We start from the raw sequence: 25,895 nt of genomic DNA, 5'->3' as shown, positions 1-25,895 counted from the left end.
TTGCAAAGATTGACTTCTGTTTTCACTGGGCATGTGTAAAAGATAAAATTTTCACAGAGTATTTTTGTTTTAATAGTGGAAAGTCTGAATACATCGAACCTGCCAAACGAGCTCATGTTGTGCCACCACCAAGAGGAAGGGGCAGGGGAGGATTTGGACAGGGTATACGACCCCATGATATTTTTCGTCAGAGAAAGCAGAACACGAGCAGACCACCATCTATGCATGTGGATGACTTTGTTGCAGCAGAAAGTAAAGAAGTGGTCCCTCAAGATGGAATACCCCCACCAAAACGGCCACTCAAAGTATCGCAGAAGATTTCTTCTCGCGGTGGATTTTCAGGCAATCGGGGAGGACGGGGTGCATTTCACAGTCAGAATAGGTTTTTCACACCACCTGCTTCAAAAGGTAATGAATTATGTATGTTTTCAAGTGAGTTATAATATTAGAGTATTGAATAGATGTGATTTGAATGGAAATGATTCAGATTAAGTATTTTTCTTTTACTACAGTTAAGCTGGCTCTAGACAAATGGTACTGTTTGCAAAGTACTTTATTGGCTAGGAAAAAATCTTTTTTAAGTTAATTTTTGATTAATTGGATATTTACTGATGAGTTTAAAAGAAGTCTTGGCTAATTATTTTCCTTTTTACATTGAGAATTGTGTTTATCCTTTTCGAATAATATCCATACCTTTTTTTACAGTTATACTTATCAACATTTCCCTTAGGAGTGTTCTGTGTAGTTCACCATTGATTTTCTTATTCACTTGCTTCCCAATGTTATATTTAATTTGTTTTTAATTGTTTCAAGATTTTAAAAACTGAGTTTGTAAAATATGAATTTACAGAAATCATATTTTACTAGTGGATTGGTGACATGTTTTCATAGTTCTGAGTTAAGCGTATGGGAACGAAAGAGAATAGGTGTTTACATTAATAGTAAACACATAACTGTGTTGGGATCTATTGTAAGCACTTAACATGTAATACTGTTATCAACCCCTTGAGGTAGGTCCTTTTAGTACCCCCCCTTAACAGAAGGGAAAACTTGTCAATTAGCTGAACAGGACACATAAAACATAAGTGGCACAACCAACATTTGAACCCTGGTGGTCTGGCTCCAGAGCCTCTGCTTCTGACTACATGTGATGCTGCCACTCTACCTGTATTCCATGTACAAAATTTCATAGTTTCTCTTCGTTGCTTTTGAAAATTAAGAAAAACGTGTTGTATCTTCCTTAATCCAGTTGAAGTTGTGGAAAAAGTAGATTTTGCTTGTGTTGCTTATGCTTAGGAAACTACAGTCGTCGGGAGGGAACGAGAGGCTCCAGTTGGAGTGCTCAGAATACTCCTCGAGGAACTTACAATGAAAGTCGCGGAGGCCAGAGCAATTTTAACAGGGGCCCTCTTCCACCATTACGACCACTTAGTTCTACAGGTACACATTCTTCCTACTTGATATATCTGAGAGAGGGAGGCGAATCCTCCTTTTTAGATTGTTGAATGTCATACATTCTCATTCTGGGACAGAATATTTTTGATTGTAGGCATATAATTCCAAAGTAAATTTAACTTTATATCTGTGAGTGAGTGCCCAGTATACCTCTTCTGTATAAATACTCAAAATTTTAGATTCTGAACTGTGTGTGTATAATCTGAGTGGTTTCGTGTTGATGTGCTCTGGTTTTATGTAGTTCAATACAGAAGGAAAATCCTTAAGGTACCTTTTTGACCAAAGTAAACTGAGATACCTTCATAGAGTATACAAGTTGACTCTTGAACAATGTGGGTTTGAACTGCAGGGGTTGTTCACTTATATGCAGATTTTTTTTTTTAATATTTTTTTTTTATTGGAATATAATTGCTTTACACTGTTGTACCAGTTTTTGAGGTACACCAAAGTCAATCAGCTGTATTTATACACATATTCCCATATTCCCTCCCTCCCGTGACTCCCCCCCACCCTCCCCGTCCCGGCCCTCTAAGGCATCACCCATCATCGAGTTGATCTCCCTTTGTTACACAGCAACTTCCCACTGGCTATCTATTTTATAGTTGGTAATATATATATGTCTATGCAACTCTCTCACTTCATCCCAGCTTCCCCTTCGCCTCCTGCCCCCCCAGCCTCGTGTCTTCCAGTCAGTTCTCTGCATCTATGCAGATATTTTTTAGCAATAAATATCATCGATGGTGGGTTGAAATTGAGGGTGTGGAGGAACCTCTGGATAGGAGGGCCAATTATAAATTATACTTGGATTAAACCTCGAGTTGTTCAAGGGTCAACTGTATTCTGTTTTTGTTTATAGTATTGTCTTGTGTATATAAGTTTATAACCTTTTTTTTTTTTTTTTACTCCCTAAAACATTCCTATGTCAAGTCCAAAATAATTCTGGGCATATGTAACTTTTGGTTTCAAATGCACCTTTTTTGCTGGCCGCACTGCACAGCATGCAGAGTCTTAGTTTCCCTACCAGGCATCGAACCTGTGCCCCTGCAGTAGAAGCGCAGATTCTTAACCATTGGACTGCCAGGGAAGTCCCAAATGCACATTTTTAAAATAACTTTGAGATGTAAGTCTTATGTTTAGACAGTTTACCTATTTAAAGTGGGCAACTAAATGGTCTTCATCACATTCACAGATTTTAAATACATTAACACATTTTAAAGGAGCAAACAATAATCCCTGTCTTGGTTAAAGCTGGGTGTTATAGATTAGTGTTTATATAATGGAAAAGGAAAGGATGTTGCAACTGAATTATATTCTTTCTTTTACAGGCTACCGCCCAAGTCCTCGTGACCGTGCTTCCAGAGGTCGTGGGGGACTGGGACCTTCCTGGGCAAGTGCAAATAGTGGCAGTGGAGGCTCAAGAGGAAAGTTCGTTAGTGGAGGCAGTGGTAGAGGTCGTCATGTACGGTCCTTTACACGATAAAAATTCTTTTGGGAACATCCTAAGTGTATACGAACATTTCATGAGGACAGTAAAAATAAAACAAGACATTGGAGGACCAATTTAGACTTAGCAGTTATCTGAATACATCTGAGAGCATATTTTTATCTGAAGAAAGCAAATTTTGTTTGATACTTACAAGATTTCAATAAAAATCGAAACTTTGTATGTATGATTGTATATATTTTTTCCCCTTCTTATATGATGACTATTTAGAAAATTTCTTAGGTAGAAAATGAACAATGAAATAATGTTTTTGTTTTAGTATATTTCTTGCCTATGCCATATACATCCCCAGTACTTTCTCAGCTCATGGTGCCCTTTACTGTTTCAATAGTTTTTTCACAATGCACCTAGGTCAAAAGAAATGCTTAATAATTCCATTTATTAAGTAATAGGTCTAAACTTAATAAGAATTTATGTCCTAGCCACAAGTAATGGTGGTTGCTGCACAAATTCTCAAATCTTGAAATCGGCGTGAACACTGCCAATATTCCTATATGCTTTTTGCATAGTACTTACCTCAACTGCTGAAAATCCAGTTTTGCAAACATACACTGTCACGGAAAGGAATATAGTGCTATATAATATTGAAAATGTAAACTACCTCGAGCTCGCATTTTGTGTTGTGTCCAACAGATGTGTTCTCCTCAGAAATTTAAAATGTCCTGTGGCTCTCGTGTTAATTTCTTAGGGCGACCCTGTGCACAGTTTTGGGAACCTTTTGGCTGTACAAAAAGAAACACGACACTCTTCTCCTTTACGCTAGAAAGAAATACATGTGTGCTTTGTGTTTTAGCTTTATACCTACTTATACTATTTTATTATGCAGTTTTTTAAAGCCTGAAATGAGGCGTATCCTAATACTGTTATTTTGGGAATCAGAAACATCTAATAAAATCTGTACTTTGTATATAGAAATAAAGTTTATACTTTGAGAAAAGTCATATTTTTCCCAAGAGATATCTTAACACACTGAGCCTATATAATCTGGCATAAAATATATAGAGTTCTCTTAAACAAGGAAGGAGTGTGTGAGTCTCATTCCATCCCTTTATCATGCTGTTTTGTCACATTATTTGTGAGTGAATAGAACGTTTGTTTGCTAGGAAGACCTTGAAGAAAAGCTGAGTTCTAAAGATTCTGATATTGGGCTTCCCTGGTGGCGCAGTGGTTAAGAATCTGCCTGCCAATGCAGGGGACACAGGTTCAAGCCCTGTTCTGGGAAGATCCCACTTGCTACAGAGCAACTAAGCCTGTGTGCCACAACTACTGAGCCTGCACTCTAGAGCCCGCAAGCCACAACTATTGAGCCCATGTGCCACAACTACTGAAGACCACGTGCCTAGAGCCCATGCTCCACAACAAGAGAAGCCACTGCAATGAGAAGCCTGTGCACCACAACAAAGGGTAGCCCCCATTCTCAGCAACTAGAGAAAGCCTCTGTGCAGCAACGAAGACCCAACACAGCCAATAAATAAATAAATAAATAAATAAATTTATTTATTTATTAAAAAACATGAAGATAATATATGATTTTCAAAAAAAAAATTCTGATATTTAAGTGAAAGGTAATGGAAATCTTTTCATAACTAATGGCCTCAAAAACCCAAGGTAACCTAAACCCTTTTAAATCCTGAAACTAATAAGCTTATCTTCTCTAAATATGCATTTTCCACATTAGATAGAATTTGAAGTTTGTCCTAATGTCTGACACAAATATATGTAAAAATAATTGTTTAAATAATTATATTTCTTAATAAGAACATGTGGTGCATGCTCTCTCTATATATACATTTCTTGATTTTTTTTTTTTTTTAAGCTTTAGGTTGACTATAAACTCAGAAATATCAGAGAGCTGTTTCTGCTTGTTTGTTAGGTTAGTACCCAGTAATTCAGGCCAGTCAAAGTAATAAATTATTAATGTAGAAGTGAATTAATACCAGGCATATATCACTCAGTCCAGCAAAGGAGGTATTATCCTAACTTCACAGATGGAGAAAGCTGGGGAGCTTTGCTCAAAAGTGATAGAAACAGGATTTAAAACCAGGTTGGCTAGCTCCTAATTCTTTACCTCTCCTTTCCATCTTGGAAAGCTAAGAAGCTATTTTTTAGGTTGAAAGGTATTAGAGATCAGATTAATTTATCCTATGAAAGTGGAGTTCCAAAGACCTACCACTCTGTGTTTTAATCATTTCAGAAGTGAGTCAGATAGGTACTAGGGGATGGTTGCTGTCGTATATATCGAGATCTGTATGTAAGGCCACGTACCTTTAAAAATAAACATCAGTTTTATGGGTACTTTGTGTTATTTGCGAGACTTTTTTACATAAGAGATTTCAGGAAAAGTTTTGGGTGTTGTTTAGAAATAAATGAAAAATTAAGAATACCTTTGAGAATAAAATATTCTATTTAATCTATAACATGAGTTGATAGAATGATTTGTATTTGTTTTGTAAGAATAAGAAAAAATAAATGCGCTGAAATACTGCTATACTTCACTTAAAAGCAATGGTGCTGGTAGTAATCAGGATGTGTGAATGAGTACCAGGTCCAGTTTAGTTTTATTGCTTAGTGTAAAAAAATTGCAATAACATAGAGATTGAGAATGTAGAAACGAGAGTATGTCTTCTGAGTATTGTGTTCCATATACCCTGGTACAGTGTAGGGACTATAAGGATGAATTCAAGAAGTGCATATGCTAATAGTCATGCAAACAAGTTTTGTTTTTTAAAGTAAATAGGTGAGTGTATGAACATGGAACAACTTGGAGTTCTTGAATAATCCAACTACTATATTTCAAACTGATTTTATTATGGAGTTTTTAAAGTAAGTGTATATTTAAAATAACCAAAGGAAAAAAAAAAAGACTTGACATTACAAATATATGGTGTTAGATCATAAATAACATCTTCTTTGAAATTGTTTTTGTATAAAGACTAGATAGGATGGAAAGATTATGCATGTGATTTTTATTTTTAAATTCGAAGGACAGATTGGGAAGTAATGAGCAAGATCTTACAAACATCCTATAAATTCATGAGCTAGAGGAAAGGATGCAAGCTCAAATACTAGAAATGGCCTTGAAAGTAACAGAAATGAGAGAAGAGGACCAGGTGAAGAATAGACAGTGAAAACTGGAGAAGAGTTGGCAGTTGACACTTTGGCCTGAGTATGAGGGAGAAAACTGGGAGAGTTGGAGCTGGTGGCCCTGGAAAGGGCCTACAGTGTTTAACTACTCTTCAGCTTCAGCTGATTGATACCTTGGAGAACTGACAGACCCAATACGGATGCACCTCTTTAAAAAAATTTTTTTTAATGTTTTAAGTTTTAAAATTAAAAATTATTTATGGTTAAACACAGAATTTACCATCTTAACCAGTTTTTAGTGTACAGTCAGCAGTGTTAAGTATGTTCACATTGTTGTGCAACCAACCTCCAGAACCTTTTCATCTTGAACATCTGAAACTCTGTACTCATAAAACAACTTCTCCATCCCCTCTTCCTCCAGTCCCTGGCACCCACCATTCTACTTTCCGTCTCTGAATTTTGACTACAGAACTCATATAAAAATGGTGTTTGTCTTTTTGTCACTGGCTTATTTCATTTAGCACGATGTCCTCAAGATTTATCCGGTCTGTAACATATGTCAAAATTTCTTTCCTTGTAAGGCTATTTGAATAATATTCCATTGTATGTATGTAACACGTTTTGTTCATTCATCTGTCAGTAGACATTTGAGTTGCTTTCACTTTTTGGCTATTATGAATAATTTATAATAATTATAATTATAGTATAATTATAATTTATATTAAAATAATTATAATTATAAAATATAATACAATTATTATATAACAGCAATTATAATAATTGCTGTTATGAACATGGGTATACAAATATCTGCTCAAGACCCTACTTTGAATTCATTTGGATATATACACAGAAGCAGGACTGCTGGATCATATGGTAGCTCTTTTTATAAGTTTTTTAGGAATCCTCATATTGTTTTCCATAGTGCTGGCACCATTTTGCATTTCTACCAAGGATTCTAATTTTTCCCCATTGTCACCAACACTTATTTTCTTTTTATTTGCTTATTTTAATAATATCCATACTAATGGATGTGCTTGTGACTCTTTTAAAGAGAAGCCAAAATTCTGGATAATTGATGTGTAATCAATTTTCAAGTATGGCAATTGAAATTAAAGAATTTAAAACAGTATGTGAGCCAAACAAATGTGCAGGGAAAATGTGGCCAGAGGGTTCCAGCCTGAAGATAGGGTGTATTTTAGAAATCGGAACTTTATTACTATAAAAACATTTTCATTTGAGATGGTAAAATTTACTGAGTAAATTTGTGATAGGACATGATGCTGCAGAGAAGTACTTTGAGGTCAAATCTCTGCTATGTCTACCTCACTGAATTTTGGAGATTAAAGTATAATTTGATTTTTTAGAAAAAATATGTAGAGCAATATTGTTTAAAATGTTGTTCCAGCCTCTACTGCCTGTAAAAAAGTATACCATATGTGATATAGTTGATAAATTATTTCTGAAGTCATTGGAATTAATGCCTGGCTTGAGAAATAATGTGTAAATTAAGGAAACAGAATTATTACTAATTTATAAATCTACCAATTTAGATATGTTTTTTAAGGGAGATTTTTAGTTTGGGAACACTATTTTATAATGGTCTTGTGAACATAGATTGTAAGTAAAAATAGTCTACTTTCTGTCTAAGAATTTCAAGGATACATTGGGGCATGTGGTAGTATTTTTGAACTATAATATTTATATTTTAAAATATAAAATGTTGTAGACAGTATGAAAATGCAGAAAACAGTGGGTAGTCTACTTTGGCCAGTGTAGAATGCAGGGGTGGGAGTAGAGGAAATGGAGGGAAGGTGTATTTGGAGATAGGACCTCAATACTGAAAACTATGGAAGGTCTTATAATTTCCTATACTAAGCCATGGGGAGTAACTAAAGATTTTTGTTGTTAATATGAATGACATTTTAAAATTTGGTACATTTTTATGAGCACCTATTATTAACCAGTCACTATGAATGGTGTTTTCTATAAATTAACTCGTAATCATCTGCTTTAGAAGGACTATTCCTCTGGTGCAGCAGGGAGGATGGATTAGAGAGGGAAGAGTCTGAGGCAGGAAGAGCAATTAAGCAATTACAGCAAAGATCTATTGATAAATCAGTGATCCTCAAAGAGTGGTTCTCAGATCAGCAGCTCAGCATTATTTGGGAATATGTTAGAAATGCATATTCTTAAGCACCACCCCAGACCTAAGAAGCTGGAGCTGGGGTCTAACAATGTGTGCTTTGACAACCCCTGCAAGGGATTCTGCTAAAGTTTGATGCATCCCGAAGTTTGTATATCAGTGGCTTTCAAATTTAAGAATCATCTGGGGAGGTCATTAAAAATTCAGGTTCCAGGCAGAGAAATGGGTAAAGAAGATATGGTACATATATACAATGGAATATTACTCAACCATTAAAAAGAATGAGATAATGCCACTTGCAGCAACATGAATGGACCCTAGAGATTGTCATACTAAGTGAAGTAAGTCAGAGGGAAATATATGATATCACATATGGGGAATCTTAAAAAAAATGATACAAATGAACTTATTTACAAAACAGACTCACAGACTTGGAGAACGAACTTATGGTTACCAGGGGGGAAGGGTGGAGGGGAGCGATAGGGAGTTTGGGATTGACATGTACACACTGCTGTATTTAAAATGGATGACCAACAAGGACCTACTGTATAACATGGAACTCTGCTCAATATTATGTAACAACCTAAGTGGGAAAAGAATTTGAAAAAGAATAGATACGTGTGTATGTATAACTGAATCACTTTACTGTACACCTGAAATTAACACAACCTTGTTAATCAACTATACTCCAATAAAAATAAAAAGTGAAAAAAATGCAGCTTCCAGGGGCCTACAAATCTATTTTAAAAAAATTTTCAGGAGATTCTCATAATCAGCCGGGTTTGGATCCAGTGACCTAGATGAAAAATAATGTGGTAATGGAAATGGAGGGATGAAATAGAAAAGATACTTCTCAGACACTCTTAATACCTCTAGAATTATATTAGGCCATAATGGTATAAAATTACACAAAGCAGTTACTGATTGGAAAGTACTTTTTAGTGGAAAAAGAGGGGCACTGCTTGAGCAGGATGAGGAATAAGTTAGCATTTCAGTAAAGCAAAATTGAAGCAGCTCAAGAGACCTGAGGTTTAAGGGTGGTAAGTAGTGCCACGTGCTCCAAATGATCACAAAAGGTGAAAATGAAAAGATGCCTAGATTTGGCAACTTGAAAGATTTTATAACTTTATTGATGGCAATTATATTGGAGTGTGAATTTGTGGGAAGGTATGCAGAAATCAATGCTATTTGCAGCATGATTGAGAAGTAAGAAGGTATAGGTTCAATTTGTGGGGAACAGAGGAGAGGTTGCTAACAGCTATGTGTACTAAAGCCATCCTCTTGGCAATAGTTTACATATAAAGATTGCCTTTGAGTTTGTGGTCCTAGGCCGTATCTGCAGAATCTAGTTGTAATTTTGTGCTTCCACACTTTTGACTACATTTTGGAAATTCCATTCTGATTGTTGTGTTCTAAGTTCTTATATTTGCTTCTTTCATATCTAAGAAGTTCTTAAATATGCTGCATTGTTTCATGCTGCCTAAGTATCCTTGAAGTGTAATTTTTTAATGACCCTATTCTGGTTAGTATATTTATTATATATATTCTTTGGCTTTTGTATTGTTTTGGCCGTGCAGCACATGGGATCTTAGTTCCCTAACCAGAGATTGAACCCAGGCCACTGCAGTGAAAGCACCAAGTGCTAACCACTGGACCATCAGGGAATCCCCTGAGGATTTTAGATGGAATAATTTTTTTTTTTTTTGGGGGGGTACACCAAGTTCAATCATCTGTTTTTATACACATATCCCCGTATTCCCTCCCTTCCTTGACTCCCCCTGCTCGAGTCCCCCCCACCCTCCCTGCCCCAGTCCTCTAAGGCATCTTCCATCCTCGAGTTGGACTCCCTTTGTTATACAACAACTTCCCACTGACTATCTATTTTACAGTTGGTAGTATATATATGTCTGTGCTACTCTCTCACTTCGTCTCAGCTTCCCCTTCACCCCCCGCCCCCTCCCATACCTCGAGTTCTCCAGTCCATTCTCTGTATCTGCATCCTTGTTCTTGTCACTGAGTTCATCAGTACCATTTTTAGATTCTGTATATGTGAGTTAGCATACAATATTTGTCCTTCTCTTTCTGACTTACTTCACTCTGTATGACAGATTGTAGTTCTACCCACCTCATTTCATATAGCTCCATCTCATCCCTTTTTATAGCTGAGTAATATTCCATTGTGTATATATGCCACATCTTCTTTATCCATTCATTTGTTGATGGGCATTTAGGTTGCTTCCATGTCCTGGCTATTGTAAATAGTGCTGCAATAAACATTATGGTACAAGTTTCTTTTGGGATTATGGTTTTCTTTGGGTATATGCCCAGAAGTGGGATTACTGGATCATAGGGTAGTTCTATTTGTAGTTTTTTAAGGAACCTCCAAACTGTTTTCCATAGTGGCTGTACCAACTTACATTCCCACCAACAGTGCAGGAGAGTTCCCTTTTCTCCACACCCTCTCCAACATTTGTTGTTTCCAGATTTTGTGATGATGGCCGTTCTAATCGGTGTGAGGTGATACTTCATTGTGGCTTTGACTTGCATTTCTCTGATGATTAGTGATTTTGAGCATCTTTTCATGTGTTTGTTGGCCATCTGCATGTCTTCTTTGGAGAAATGTCTATTTAGGTCTTCTGCCCATTTGTGGATTGGGTTATTTGCTTTTTTGGTATTAAGCTGCATGAGCTGCTTGTATATTTTGGAGGTTAATCCTTTGTCTGTTGTTTCATAGGCAATTATTTTTTCCCATTCTGAGGGTTGCCTTTTAGTCTTGTTTATGGTTTCTTTCACTGTGCAAAAGCTTTTAAGTTTCATGAGGTCCCATTTGTTTATTCTTGATTTTATTTCCATTATTCTAGGAGGTGGGTCAAAAAGGATCTTGCTTTGATGGATGTCATAGAGTGTTCTGCCTATGTTTTCCTCTAGGAGTTGTATAGTGTCTGGCCTTACATGTAGGTCTTTAATCCATTTGGAGTTTATTTTTGTGTATGGTGTTAGGAAGTGTTCTAATTTCATTCTTTTACATGTTGCTGTCCAATTTTCCCAGCACTACTTATTGAAGAGGCTGTCTTTTTTCCATTGTATACTCGTGCCTCCTTTGTCAAAGATAAGGTGCCCATATGTGTTTGGGCTTACTTCTGAGTTCTCTATTCTATTCCATTGATCTTCCTTTCTATTTTTGTGCCAGTACCATACTGTCTTGATCACTATGGCCTTGTAGTATAGTTTGAGGTCAGGAAGCCTGATTCCACCAACTCCATTTTTCCTTCTCAAGATTGCTTTGGCTATTCGGGGTCTTTTGCGTTTCCATACAAATCGTAAGATTTCTTGCTCTAGTTCTGTGAAAAATGCCATTGGTAATTTGATCGGGAATGCATTGAATCTGTAAATTGCTTTGGGTAGTACAGTCATTTTCACGATGTTGATTCTTCCAATCCAGGAACATGGTATGTCCCTCCATCTGTTTGTGTCGTCTTTGATTTCTTTCATCAATGTCTTAAAGTTTTCTGCATACAGATCTTTTGCCTCCTTAGGCAGGTTTATTCCTAGGTATTTGATTCTTTTGGTTGCAATGGTGAATGGGAGAGTTTCCTTAATTTCTCTTTCTGCTCTTCCGTTGTTAGTGTATAGGAATGCAAGAGATTTCTGTGCATTAATTTTGTATCCTGCTACTTTACTGAACTCATCAATGAGTGCTAGCAGTTTTCTGGTAGAGTCTTTAGGGTTTTCTATATATAATGTCATGTCATCTGCAAAGAGTGACAATTTTACTTCTTTTCCAATTTGGATTCCTTTGATTTCTTTTTCTTCTCTGATTGCTGTGGCTAAAACTTCCAAAACTATGTTGAATAATAGTGGTGAGAGTGGACACCCTTGTCTTGTTCCTGTTCTTAGAGGGAATTCTTCCAGTTTTTCCCCGTTGAGAACGATGTTGGCTTTTGGTTTTTCATATATGGCTTTTATTATGTTGAGGTAATTTCCTTCTATGCCCATTTTCTGGAGAGCTTTTATCATAAATGGATGTTGAACTTTGTCAAAAGCTTTTTCTGCATCTGTTGAAATGATCATATGGTTTTTATCCTTCAAGTTGTTGATATGATGTATCACGTTGATTGATTTGCGTATATTGAAGAATCCTTGCATCCCAGGGATAAACCCCACTTGATCATGGTGTATGATTTTTTTAATGTGCTGTTGGAGTCTGTTAGCTAGTATTTTGTTGAGGATTTTTGCATCTATATTCATCAGTGATCTGTAGTTTTCTTTTTTTGTGACATCTTTGCCTGGTTTTGGTATCAGGGTGATGGTGGCCTCATAGAATGAGTTTGGGAGTGCTCCGCCTTCTGCAATATTTTGGAAGAGTTTGAGAAGGATAGGTGTTAGCTCTTCTCGAAATGTTTGATAGAATTCGCCCGTGAACCCATCTGGTCCTGGGCTTTTGTGTGTTGGGAGATTTTTAATCACTGCCTCAATTTCTGTACTTGTGATTGGTCTGTTCATGGTTTCTATTTCTTCCTGGTTCAGTCTTGGAAGATTGTATTATTCTAAGAATGTATCCATTTCTTCCAGGTTATCCAATTGATTGGCATATAGTTGCTTGTAGTAGTCTCTCATGATGTTTTGTATTTCTGAGGTGTCTGTTGTTACTTCTCCTTTTTCATTTCTAATTCTGTTGATTTGCATCTTCTCCCTTTTTTTCTTGATGAGTCTGGCTAATGGTTTATAAATTTTGTTAATCTTCTCAAAGAACCAGCTTTTAGTTTTATTTATTTTTCTTATGGTTTCTTTCCTTTCTTTTTCATTTATTTCTGCTCTGATCTTTATGATTTCTTTCCTTCTGCTCACTTTGGGGTTTCTTTGTTCTTCTTTCTCTAGTTGTTTTAAGTGTAAGGTTAGGTTGTTTATTCGATCATTTTCTTGTTTCTTAAGGTAGGACTGTATTGCTATAAACTTCCCTCTTAGAACTGCTTTTGCTGCGTCCCATAGGTTTTGGGTTGTTGTGTTTTCGTTGTCACTTGGTTCTAGATATTTTTTGATTTCCTCTTTGATTTCTGTAGTGATTCCTTGGTTGTTTAAGAGTGAATTGTTTAGCCTCCATGTGTTTGTATTTTTTGCAGTTTTTTTCCTGTAATTGATATCTAGTCTCATGGCGTTGTGGTCTGAGAAGATGCTTGATATGATTTCAATTTTCTTGAATTTGCTGAGGTTTGATTTGTGACCCAAGATGTGATCTATCCTGGAAAATGTTCCGTGTGCATTTGAGAAGAAAGTGTATTCTGTCGTTTTTGGATGGAATGTCCTATAAATATCAATGAAGTCGAGATGGTCTAATGTGTCATTTAAAGCTTGTGTGTCTTTGTTTATTTTCTGTTTGGATGATCTGTCCATTGATGGAAGTGGGGTGTTCAAGTCTCCCACTATTATTGTGTTCCTGTCGATGTCCCCTTTTATAGCTGTTAGCATTTGCCTTATGTATTGAGGCGCTCCTATATTGGGGGCATAGATGTTTACCACTGTGATATGTTCTTCTTGAATGGATCCCTTGATCATTATGTAGTGCCCTTCCTTGTCTCTTTTAATAGTCTTTACTTTCAAGTCTAATTTGTCTGATATGAGTATTGCTACTCCAGCTTTCTTTTGACTTCCATTTGCATGGAATATCTTTTTCCATCCCTTCACTTTCAGTCTATATGTATCCCTTGGTCTGAAGTGGGTTTCTTGTAGGCAGCATATAGAAGGGTCTTGTTTTTGTCTCTATTCAGCCAGTCTGTGTCTTTTGGTTGGAGCATTTAATCCATTTACATTTAAGGTGATTATTGACATGTGTGTTCCAATTACCATTTTTTTCATTGTTTTGGGTTTGTATTTGTAGGTGTTTTCCTTTTCTTGTGTTTTCTACTTAGAGAAGTTCCTTTAGCACTTGTTGTAAGGCTGGTTTGGTGGTACTGAATTCTCTTAACTTTTGCTTGTCTGGAAAGCTTTTGATTTCTCCCTCAAATCTGAATGAGATTCTTGCTGGGTAGAGTATTCTTGGCTGTAGGTTTCTCTCTTTCAGGACTTTCAGTATATCCTGCCATTCCCTTCTGGCCTGCAGAGTTTCTGTAGAAAGGTCAGCTGTTATCCTTATGGGTTTTCCTTTATATGTTGTTTGTTGCTTTTCTCTTCTTGCTTTTAATATTTTTTCTTTGTGTTTAATTGTCGTTAGTTTGATTAATATGTGTCTTGGTGTATTTCTCCTTGGGTTTATTCTGTATGGGACTCTCTGTGCTTCTTGGACTTGGTGAATTATTTCCTTTCCCATATTGGGGAAGTTTTCCACTATAACCTCTTCAAATATTTTCTCAGACCCTTTCTTGTTTCCTTCTTCTTCTGGGATGCCTATAATTTGAATGTTGGTACGCTTAATGTTATCACTGAGGTCTCTGAGACTGTCTTCTATTCTTTTTATTCTTTTTTCTTTTTCCTGCTCTGTGGCGTTTATTTCTCCCATTCTATCTTCCAACTCACTTATTCGTTCTTCTGCCTCAGTCATTCTGCTGGTTATAGCATCTAGAGTATTTTTAATTTCAGTTATTTTGTTATCCATTGCTGTTTGTTTTTCTGAGTTCTTATGAACTGTTTCTTGTACTTTCTCTATTTTGTTATCGAGATTTTGTATCATTTTTACTATCATTACTCTAAATTCTTTTTCAGGCATTTTTCCCTTTCCTCCTCATTTATTTGGTCTCGTGGGTTTTTTTCCTGCTCCTTTGCCTGCATGGTGTTTCTTTGTTTCCTCATGGTTGTCCAAACTTTTGGGGTTGCTTGTCCTGGCGATAGAGGTGTTTATAGAAGACTGTCCAAGCCTCAGACTAATGTCCAAGTATTGGATTAAACAAATATTAAGTCTAGGAAACACATACATGTATAAGACACACAATTACTGAATCCATTAGGACATAAGGCTCTAGAAAGACCTGACAGAACCCCAGTGTGCTATCAGATATTCAAAGAGAAACCCAACAGAAATTGACAACTGAAATAGATCAAATCAGAGACAAAAGCAAAAGCAAACAAACAAACAAATAACACCTTACACATACAAACATTAATCCAGGGAGATTTTGTAAGCTAGGATCAAATATAGAAAAGAGCCAGATTACCACCAGAGAGAATGGAGATTCTCAGAATGAAATTAGACAATTGTACTAAGAACTAAGATAAAGACAAAAGCCTAATATTAAATACCAAGGCAGTGCGTCATCTGGAGAATAGAGCAAGGAGTCTGAGCAGACCGATAGTGTTGCTTATAAGTATGTTAAGATAAAATAAACTTAAAAAGGCTGGAAGAAAGGGGAACAGAAGAGCGTAATGTGGTTGGAAATATGCAAATAAAAAGAAAGGAATAGAAATGTATAAAAGATAGGGATGAAAGGAAAGTATGAAAGATATATTGTCTGTACTACCAAAAACTTAGCTAGATATAGAAGTATATAAAAAGGCAAAAACTTGTAGATCCCTTAGGGCTAAGATCGTATTTAATAAAAAAAAAAAAAAAAATTCCAGGACTGATCCCAGAATGGACCAGTTCAATAGGTATTGATACTACTATTTCTGTTTCCTTAGCGTCTCAGCTGTAAGTGTCCTTCTCCTTGCCTTGGGTTTTTTTGCGTTATTCTGTGACCAGCAGAGGTTCTTTTATTGTTCGTCTGTAAGTGTCGGTGTGTGGGGAGGGAGAGGGTACAATAGTGGCTCCTTCTCCTGGGAGTGAGTGAGCAGTGGCGCCCTGTTGTTTCAGTCGGACTTGGAGGTGCCTGTTGCAGAGGGACACTGGTGGCTCAGGCGTAAACAGAAAGTCTTAGAGTTGGGCCTCTCTCGGGGGTTTTTTTTTGTTGCTGTTGTTGTTTTTTTTTTTTCCTCTCGGCAGCCTCCCTGCTACTGGCGTTGCAAGGGGTTTTAATCTAGCCCCGCCCGAGCGCCTGAGGGTGCTTGTTATCCCTGAGCGCCTTAGGTGGCCCAAGGGCGTCTCTCCGCTGCCTGTTGCAGAGGCGCCGAAAGAGAGGGAGAGGCTACGCGCGTGGCTCCTCCCCCCCGCCCGTGAGCCTGCAGCCTCCAGCCACCATCATGGCCGGGCAGCTCTCAGGGAGGGGCACTCCTCTCTGCGGACCTCCTCCCTCCTGTCCTCTCGGTCCGTCACCCTACCGGCAACAATGTTTCTCACCCTGAACCAGCTCTCCGGTTCCCACGCTCCCGCTCCCGGACCCTCCGTTCAGCCGTGGATCGATGTCTCGGTCCGGGAACGCTGAGCTGCGCTGCGGATCCTCCGTATGTTTCTCACTCCCTCCCGTCTGCCACAGCTCCGCCGCTTCACCCTCTTTGAGCCGTCGTAGATGCCTCCCTACCGGCTATGTCAGGCTCCCCACGGTCCTTTCTGGTGTCTGAGGCTGTCTGCTGGTGTTCAGCTGGTTCTCTGTGGGAATTACTGCGTCCTTCCATGCATTCCCAATGCATCTGTGTAGAGGGATGCACTCCACGTCCCTCTGCTTCGCTGCCATCTTTTCTCCTGGAATAATGTTTTGAGGTATTAATTTGGAAAAATACATTGCTGAGTTGCAAGGTTTTCATTTTAAAGCCAGGGGCAAGACTAAAATAATCAAATGAAAATTCTTAAATTTTTTTCAAGTTAGTAAATCTTTTTTTTTTTTTTTTTTAATATTTATTTATTTATTTGTCAGCGCCGGGTCTTAGTTGTGGCACATGAGATCTTCAGTTGCAGCATGCAGATCTGTTCTGTGGCATGTGGGATCTTTAGTTGCGGCATACTATTTCTTACTTGCAGCATGTGAACTCTTAGTTGCTGTATGTGGGATCTAGTTCCCTCACCAGGAACCTGGGCCCCCTACATTGGGAGCATGGAGTCTAAGCCACTAGACCACCAGGAATGTCCCTCAAGTTAGTAAATCTTAACAAATGATTTGTGTTGACAAACTGTTTGTTATTCCTCAGTGAAGTTCTCTTTGTTTGCTAAAGAGAGGCTTTGGGAGTATTTCGGTAAAGCTTTGAACTAAAGCAGGCCTAATGGACCCCCTTAAGCCTGCAGCTACTTTAAGTTGTTTAGGGATGTTCTGGTAACCCTGGAACAGTACAGTTGCTACTTACTCTGACTGAACATTCCACCTGGCTCTGCTAGAACAATTTAGGTTCCTCTGGAATCATTGTTTCCTTTAAGTTAAATAAGGAATCAGAAAGAATTCACTTGTAAACCAAAGTCATGTAAAACAAATATTATCCAAAGCTGCTCCATCAGCATGTGAAATTTTAAAAAGGTGTTCAATAATTTATCTCCAAAATTCATGAAAAAGCATAAAAATTAGAAATGAAAAAGGCTAGGCATTAGTCCTGACTTTCCTATTCATTAACTTGCTATGTGATATGAACAAATTAAATGATCAGTGGGTCTCTGTTTTCTCATGTATTTTCAAGTATAAAATAGGACTCAGGTGATAAACCATAATGGAAAAGAATATGAAAAAGAATGTATGTATGTAATATAACTGGGTCACTTTGCTGTACAGCAGTAAGTAACACATTGTAATTCAACTATACTTCAGTAAAAAATAAATTAAAAAATAAGATTCAGAATGTATGTAGTATAGAGTGTGAATCAGAAGAGATGTTATTACAGATATTTATTGTACAGTTGGAGTAAAAAGTAGCAGTTGTAATTGATGAAATGTAGTGGCTAAGAGACAAGTGGAATAAACAAAACTGAAAAAAGAAGGGTAATCTCACGAAAAGGAGGTATTCAAATTATTTTTCTCCTTTCCATTCCCCCCAGGAGAAACATTCAGCTCTGATGTTGGTGTTGGTTAATCAATTAGCCAACATTATCAAAACCCAATAACTAATGTTAATTCAAAATTAAAAGTTACAAAAATTTTACTTTCAGTAGTTCTAAAGTTAACTGAACTTGAGGACATAGTATAATGTCCTTATAAAAAGTATTTAATTGTGATTATACTTTCGTATTTAATGAATGATTAAAGGAGGGAAGGAACTAAAGTTTACCAAAATGTTTTCTTCCCCCAAAGATATCTGTATCCATAGAATTGCCTGGATGAAGATTTTTAATTAATTTATTTATTTTATTTTACTTTTTAAAAAATATTTATTTATTTATATATTTTATTTATTGGCTGCGTTGGGTCTTCCTTGTTGCATACGGGCTTTCCCTAGTTGATGCGAGCAGGGGCTACTCTTCATTGTGGTTTGCGGGCTCCTCATTGTGGTGGCTTCTCTTTTTGCAGAGCACGGGCTCTAGGCACGTGGGCTTCAATAGTTGCGGCACATGGGCTCAGTAGTTGTGGCTCACGGGCTCTAGAGCACAGGCTCAATAGTTGTGGCACACAGGCTTAGTTGCTCTGTGGCATGTGGAATCTTCACAGAGCAGGACTCAAACCCATGTCCCCTGCATTGGCAGGTGGATTCTTAACCACTGCGCCACCTAGGAAGTCCAGATTTTTTATTTTTAATTTATTTTTATTTTTATATTTTTTGGCTATGCCTCAAGGCTTGTGGTATCTTAGTTCCCCGACCAGGGATTGAACCTGGGCCATGGCAGTGAAAGCACAGAGTCCTAACCACTGGACCACCAGGGAAGTCCCCAGATGAAGATTTTTTTTAAAAACTATATTCACTATCTCGTCCTCATTCAGAGTCATGGCTTTATTTTATTTTATTTTATTTTTTTATTTTTTTTATTTTTTGTTCTTGGGGTCATGGCTTTAAATAGCACCTCTACATGCTAATTCATCTAAATTTCCAACCTAGACCTCTCCTGTGATGCCCCATATTTGCATCTTGACATCTCCATCAATGTCTAGTAAACACCTCAAATATGACGTACTGAAACTGAGCTCTATATTCCCTGCATGGTAACCAGTCTTCTGCTATTTTCTTTTTCTCAATAAATGGCAACTTCATGCTTCCAGTTTCTCAGGCCAAAAACCTAGGTCATTCTTACCTACTCTTTTTCTCTCACACTCTACCTCTGATCTGGCTTTTTCTCTCACACTCTACCTCTGATCTGGCTTCCACCTTCAAAACTTATCTGTTAAACTCCAACTGTTACCACATCTGCTGCAGCCACCAGGGGCTAAGCCACCTTGTTTCTTTTTTTTTTAAAGAAGTTTTATTGAGTTATAATTGACATACAATAAACTGCATATATTTAAAGTGTACAATTTGATATTTTTTATTAGTAATGTATATACGGCAATGCCAATCTCCCAGTTCATTCCACTCCACATTGTTTCTTGTCTCAATTATGTGAATAGTCTCATAACTCAACTCAATACCCTCCCATTTCAGAATAAAAGCCAGAGTTCTTATAATGGTCCCCAATTTCTACATGATTTCCCCACTCCTTGTTATCTCTTGACCTCATCTACTACTCTCTGAACTCACTCTGCTTCAGCTACCACCTCCTCACTGCCCCTGCTGGCCCTAAGTACATGATTGCCATGGGACCTTTGTTCAGGGAGGCCTTCCCTGGCTACCCTATTCTAAAATTTCAGTACCCTCCATCTCTGCTTTACCACTTTTCTAAACTATAAATTATCTAAAACTATATAATTTACTTATCTATCTTTCTTTATTGATTGTCTCTCCATTAGAAGGCAAGTTGTATAAAGATAGGGATTTTTGTTGGTTTTGTCACTGCTGTATCCCCTAGCACCAACAGTGACTGGCACATAGTCAATCTCACTGGTAGCCTTTGTGATAGAAATGCAGAAAATTATGAATCATTTATTTATGTAATATGTTAGTATTGAGAAACAGTTGTATTCTTTCTGACTAAAATGACAGCTTTCTAGTCCATCTTTATCTGCTATAATAAAATAATAAGTGAAGTAAATAAATATTTCATGATGATGATTTTTATTAGAAAGAATAAAAAGGTTGATTTCTCCCCCCTCAGAGGCAATACCTATAAAACAGAAATAAGCTGAAATCTACTGTTTCAAAAAAAGTATTTTATTTGCTATGTTTTAACTAGGATTGTATTTCTTTTGGATTATACTCATTACTTATAACTTTGCTTTTTGTCCTTATCCTTACTGTAGAAAATTAGCCCAAACTTTTAAAACATGAACACAGATTTTATGCTGTTATATAAGTAATAACACCTTTATTGAAAACACTGATTTTACCAAAATAAAGTCTAAAAAATTATAAAAGTTTATTATATAAAAAAGATAGCTACTCTACTATAATTTGGTAAAATTTAATACTCTAATTCTTCATGTACTTTTAGAATTAATGGCTTTTGAAAATCAGGCTAAATGATGAAAAATATTCTATACACACGTTTTTAAGTGTTTTGTTCAAAGCGGAATATTTCTCTACATATTACAAATGGTGACCTGGTTTGGGGATACTTTTACATTAAAGGGTCCACGACCTATTGTTTCCAACTAGTCACCATATAAATAGTGTTGGACCACTTTTAAAACGTCAGTTCACTTACTTCGGCTGAATACCTAAAAGGAATATGTTATTAACAAAGTCGTTGAAATTACCTCATTCTTAAAAATGTGGCATAATTTAGGAGCTATATGGTAAAAATCCATTATAGTTGTATACTATTTTTCAAAGCAAATACTTCTATACAGACAGACCATCAAACTGCACGAACATATCCATCTAGATGTTCTCAGATTTAAGAAATACGCCTCATCTGTCTTAGGATGTGGTCTGTAGCTTTAGCATCTACATCGTGTCTGACTGTAGGCTGCAAATAAAAATTTTTGTATTGAACCACAACCCTGAAGCAAACTTGGAAGCGCTCAAGGAGAAACGCAAAACACTAGTCAGTGACGTGAAGAAGTAGTCCAGTAAGAGCTGAGCCGGCCGAGGCGCGGCGGCAGGAAAGTAGTGCGCACGCGCGGTGGGCTCGTCCGCGATTGGCTGCGCCGAGGCGGGAGCCTTGAGCCGGTCTGGCGTGGAGGGGAGCGTTGTCTAGTCCGTTTGCTCCTGGCTGGGGTCTCCGGTTCCTTCGGATCGTCGCCGGTGCGTCCTGGGAGGGGGAGGCTTGTGAGACAGCCTGTAGGCTTGTGTGGGACAAAGCGGAGAGGCGCCGGAGCAGGCCTCCGAGGGAGGAGGGAAGGAAGGCGGCGGAGTGGCTGTGACCGCCTCCTGCGGGTCTGGGAGCGCCGAGGGGTCGCCCGGGGGGTGGCTGGTGGCGGAGGGCGGGCCGTGGGGGTCGTTTGTGGGGGGGCGGCGGCCGGGTGAGGCGGCTCCGGGCAGTGGTGCTTCCGCGCCTGCGCTGCGGTTACCCCGCTCGGCTTGTGTGGCGCTTGGGTTTCTTTCCCCAGGACTAATCTGCACTCTTCTGTACGGTATTAATTAGTGTTAAGTAAGGAATGGAAGATTTTTATAGGCCGGTTTAACGGGCCACAAAATCAAAGGAGCGAAGTGAAATAACTACCTAATGTAGTTGGAAGGCGAAAAGCAGAAACAGCAGGGGAGATGTGTTGCTGGTTTTTGGCTGTTTTATTTGCATTCTTTCGTCCTGGAGGTTTGATGGTTTCATCCCATCCCCCCGTCAAAGCCAAACCGAATCCATAGATTCTGGTCATAATCCGCTTTGTCGAACTTCATCCTCACTATATCCCCTTGGGGGATCTTCGTCATCCCTACTCTCATAGGACCTTATGTATTAAACATCTAATAATTGTTATAGATAGTAATATTACAGATAACAGAGCGCTTACTGTGTATCAGACTTTGTTCTAAGTACTGTTAAGTATTTCGTTTAATCCTCCCAATAATCTTATGAGTAATTATTATATCTCCTGTTATAGATGAGCAGAGGGAGGCAAAGAGGTTATGGAAACTGTGCAAGATCACATGCTAGAGCTCACTACTGAGCATAGACCCTGAGAAAACTGTAATCCAGAAAGAAACATGTACCACAGTGTTCATTGCAGCACTCTTTACGATAGCCAGGACATGGAAGCAACCTAAATGCCCGTCAACAGATGAATGGGTAAAGAAGATGTGGCACATATATACAACGGAGTATTACTCAGCCATAAAAAGGAATGAAACTGAGTTATTTGTACTGAGGTGGATGGACCTAGAGTCTGTCATACAGAGCGAAGTAAGCCAGAAAGAGAAAAACAAATACTATATGCTAACTCATATACATGTAATCTAAAAAAATGATACCGATGAAGCCAGTGACAGGGGAAGAATAAAGATGCAGTTGTAAAGAACGGACTTGAGGATGCAGGGTGGAGGGTGAAGGGAAAGCTGGGACGAAGTGAGAGAGTAGCAGTGACATATATACACTACCAAATGTAAAATAGCTAGTGGGAAGCTGCTGCATAACACAGGGAGATCAACTCGATGATGGGTGATGATTTAAAGGATTAAGAAGGGCAGGGAGGGGATATGGTGATATATGTAGAAATACAGCTGATTCACTTTTTTGTACAGCAAAAACTGGCACAATAGTGTAAAGCAATTAAATTAGAATAAAGAGCTTCAAAAAAAAAGATCACATGCTAGGAAGTGTCAGTCAGATTTATATTCAGGCATTTGCTCCCAAAACTGTCTTCTTAATTATTACACAGTACAGTGTATTTTATTAAATTGCCAAGTAATGTAAGCCTTCTGATGTTCCATCAGCCTGAATTTGCCATTTTACTTGGGAGAACAGAAGCGGGTAGGTGTTAGTGTGTAACAGATGTTGGAGTATCACAGCAAGGCTGCCAAATGTGCGTTATTTCTAGGGCCTGGGAAAAGGGCTCAAATAGCACTAATTTAAGAAGTAATAAGGATCCAGAAGCATTTAGGGGGAAATATACTGTTGTCTGCAGTTTACTTTGAAATGCATCAACAAGTTAGATGACTTGACGGGTACCTAAGGTCATATAGAAATAGCAGAGCTAGAAATCAAGCTGAGGCAGACTGGCTCCAGAGTGTTTTCTTTCTTTTTGTTTTTTTTTTTTAAAGAATTTGTAGCCATTGATATCTTTATTTATTGGCTGCATTGGGTCTTCATTGCTGCACATGGGCTTTCTCCAGTTGCGGCAGGTGGGGACTACTTGTCATTGTGGTGCACGGGCTGGTCATTGCAGTGGCTTCTCTTGCTGAGGAGCACAGGCTCTGGGCACACAGGCTTCAGTAGTTGTGGTGCACGGGCTCTAGAGCTCAGGCTCAATAGTTGTGGTGCATGGGCTTAGTTGCTCCACAGCGTGTGGAATCTCCCCGGACCAAGGCTCGAACTCGTGTCCCCTGCATTGGCAGGCGGATTCTTAACCACTGTGCTACCTATGAAATCCCCAGAGTGTTTTCTTAACCAACACTTTGTGCTGCTTCTTACATGGCTACATACTCAAATTCATTATTATTTTCTTTAGTTTACAGGTTAAATAGAAAGGTTGAAAAATTAGACATCGTGTATTAGGGGTAGAAAAGTTTAAGGGTTTAAGGTGGTGATTCTTAAAATTTAGTGTTGAAAGACGTTTTAGCTTCTAGTCTGTTCTCTTTATTTTACAAATGATGAAGTTGATATACAGAGAGTTTAAATAGCTTGCCCAAAATTTCTAGTTACTGTATTTTTCTAGTGTTCCTTTTAAAAAAGGTGTCAGTCAGAATTTTCACAGTATTGCAGGGGGGTCTGACTAAATGCAGAGAATGGAACCTTTTACATTTCACGATGTGGACATCATTTTTATTAATGATATTTAGAATCTATTACTTTAAGTGGGCTCATCATTTTCTTATTTCAGCTGCGCTCTAGTTATCTGAAAGCCTTGAGTTTTTTATCTCAACTTCCCATTGTTCTATTTCATTGACTGAGTACTAACATTTATCTCTTTTAAATCATCTTGCTGTAGTTAGCTTTTGTCAACTTCAAATTTATTTCAATTATGTTATCTAGAGACATGTAATATTCTGCTGATCTATTATAAAAAGGAAATGAGGTTGATGAGGTTATTTTGGCATGACATGTTTGGAAAGAACCTGTGTTGACAACTGCTGTTGGTAAATACTGCTTCTAAAGCAAACAAATAATCACAAACCATCTATTTAATAATTTGATGTAAGATTGTGCTAATAAAGATCTGTTTTGTGTTTTGTTGACCTTAAACAAATAGATTGCCAGTTAATTCTCCAGCAAAAATGGGTTTACTCAGGATCAACAAAGAACTGTAATTCAGGGTCCACAGCAATGGTGAGCCATATGCAAATCCTGCACAACAAAGAGAGAAGACCTCTTTTATAGAGGGGGAAAGGAAGTTAAAAGGGCTATGGTAAACAAAGAGCCCATTTGGGGAGCTGAGAATTTGAAGTATCATGGCTTTTTATTGGCTGAGCTCTTGCCAGGCAAGAAGAGGAAGTCTTTCTGCTTCCTGTTAGGCTCTGATATCCCATAGGGCCTGAGAGCTTCCTCCTCCTCCTCTTCTTCTTCTTCTTCCTCCTCCTCCTCTTCTTCCTCCTCTTCTCCTTCTTCCCCTTCTTCCTCTTCCCCTCCTCCTCCTCCCCCTCCTCCCCCTCCACCTGCTCCTCCCTCTCTCTCCTCCCCCTCTCCTCCTCCTGCTCCTCCCTCTCTCTTCCCCCTCCCTCCTTCTCCTCCTTCAATAAATTTATTTATTTATTTATTTATTTATTGTCTGCATTGGGTCTTCGTTGCTGCACATGAGCTTTCTCTAGTTGCTTCGAGTGGGGGCTACTCTTCATTGTGATGCACAGGCTTCTCATTGCAGTGGCTTCTCTTGTTGTGGAACATGGGCTCTAGGTGCATGGGCTTCAGTATTTGTGGCATGAGGACTCAGTAGTTGTGGCAAATGGGCTTAGTTGTTCCACGGCATGTAGAATCTTCCTGGACCAGTGATCAAAGCCGTGTCCCCTACATTGGCAGGTGGATTCTTTTTGTTTTTTTTTAAATTTATTTACTTATTGGCTGCGTTGGGTCTTCATTGCTGTGCGCATGAGCTTTCTCTAGTTGCAGAGAGTGGGGGTATTCTTCATTATTTATTTATTTGTTTATTGGCTGTGTTGGGTCTTCGTTGCTGTGCATGCGGGCTTTAGTTGCAGAGAGCGGGGGCTACTCTTCATTGCAGTGCGTGAGCTTCTTATTTCGGGATTCTCTTGTTGCAGAGCATGGGCTCTAGGTGCATGGGCTTCAGTAGTTGTGGCTCGCGGGCTCTAGAGCACAGGGTCAGTAGTTGTAGTGCACAGGCTTAGTTGCTCTGTGGCATGTGGGGTCTTCCCGGCTCAGGGATTGAACCCATGCCCCTTGCATTGGCAGGCAAATTCTTTTTTTTTTTAAGCTCTTTATTGGAATATAATTGCTTTACACTGTTGTGTCAGTTTTTGCTGTACAACAAAGTGAATCAGCTGTGTTTATACATATATCCCCATAACCCTTCCCTCCTGCGACTCCCTCCCACCCTCCCTATCCCAGCCCTCTAAGTCTTCACCCATCATCGAGTTGATCTCCCTGTGTTATGCAGCAGCTTCTCACTAGCTATCTATTTTACATTTGGTAGTGAATATATGTCGCTGCTACTCTCTCACTTTGTCCCAGCTTCCCCTTCACCCTCCACCCCGTGTCCTTAAGTCTGTTCTCTACATCTGCATCTTTATTCTTGCTGGCAGGCAGATTCTTAACCACTGCACCACCAGGGAAGCCCATGCAGACTTCTTAGT

General features: G+C 38.4%; 2 protein-coding genes across 13 annotated transcripts in view; both read left to right on the top strand.

Annotated features, from left to right (window-relative positions):
- Positions 1 to 3,125, top strand: part of VIRMA (vir like m6A methyltransferase associated) — a 63,935-nt gene extending 60,810 nt beyond the window's left edge. For all 3 annotated transcript variants that reach the window (XM_057734907.1, XM_057734906.1, XM_057734905.1), the window contains 3 exons: positions 77 to 408; positions 1,297 to 1,440; positions 2,781 to 3,125. In XM_057734907.1, the coding sequence (XP_057590890.1) occupies positions 77 to 408; positions 1,297 to 1,440; positions 2,781 to 2,935 (631 nt within the window). In that variant the 3' untranslated portion in view covers positions 2,936 to 3,125. The remainder of the gene's footprint in view (positions 1 to 76; positions 409 to 1,296; positions 1,441 to 2,780) is intronic.
- An 18,026-nt stretch (positions 3,126 to 21,151) lies between these two features.
- RAD54B (RAD54 homolog B) overlaps positions 21,152 to 25,895 on the top strand; it is a 107,317-nt gene continuing 102,573 nt past the window's right edge. For 3 of the 10 annotated variants that reach the window (XM_057737407.1, XM_057737401.1, XM_057737411.1), the window contains exon 1: positions 21,152 to 21,242. The gene's annotated coding sequence lies outside the window, so the exon portion shown is untranslated. The remainder of the gene's footprint in view (positions 21,243 to 25,895) is intronic. The other 7 variants (XM_057737403.1, XM_057737402.1, XM_057737408.1 and 4 more) reach the window with 7 other exon arrangements.

Source organism: Hippopotamus amphibius, chromosome 5, assembly GCF_030028045.1.
Source record: "Hippopotamus amphibius kiboko isolate mHipAmp2 chromosome 5, mHipAmp2.hap2, whole genome shotgun sequence".
Classification (NCBI taxonomy): Eukaryota; Metazoa; Chordata; class Mammalia; order Artiodactyla; family Hippopotamidae; genus Hippopotamus; species Hippopotamus amphibius.
This window is presented reverse-complemented; position numbering and strand designations above follow the sequence as displayed.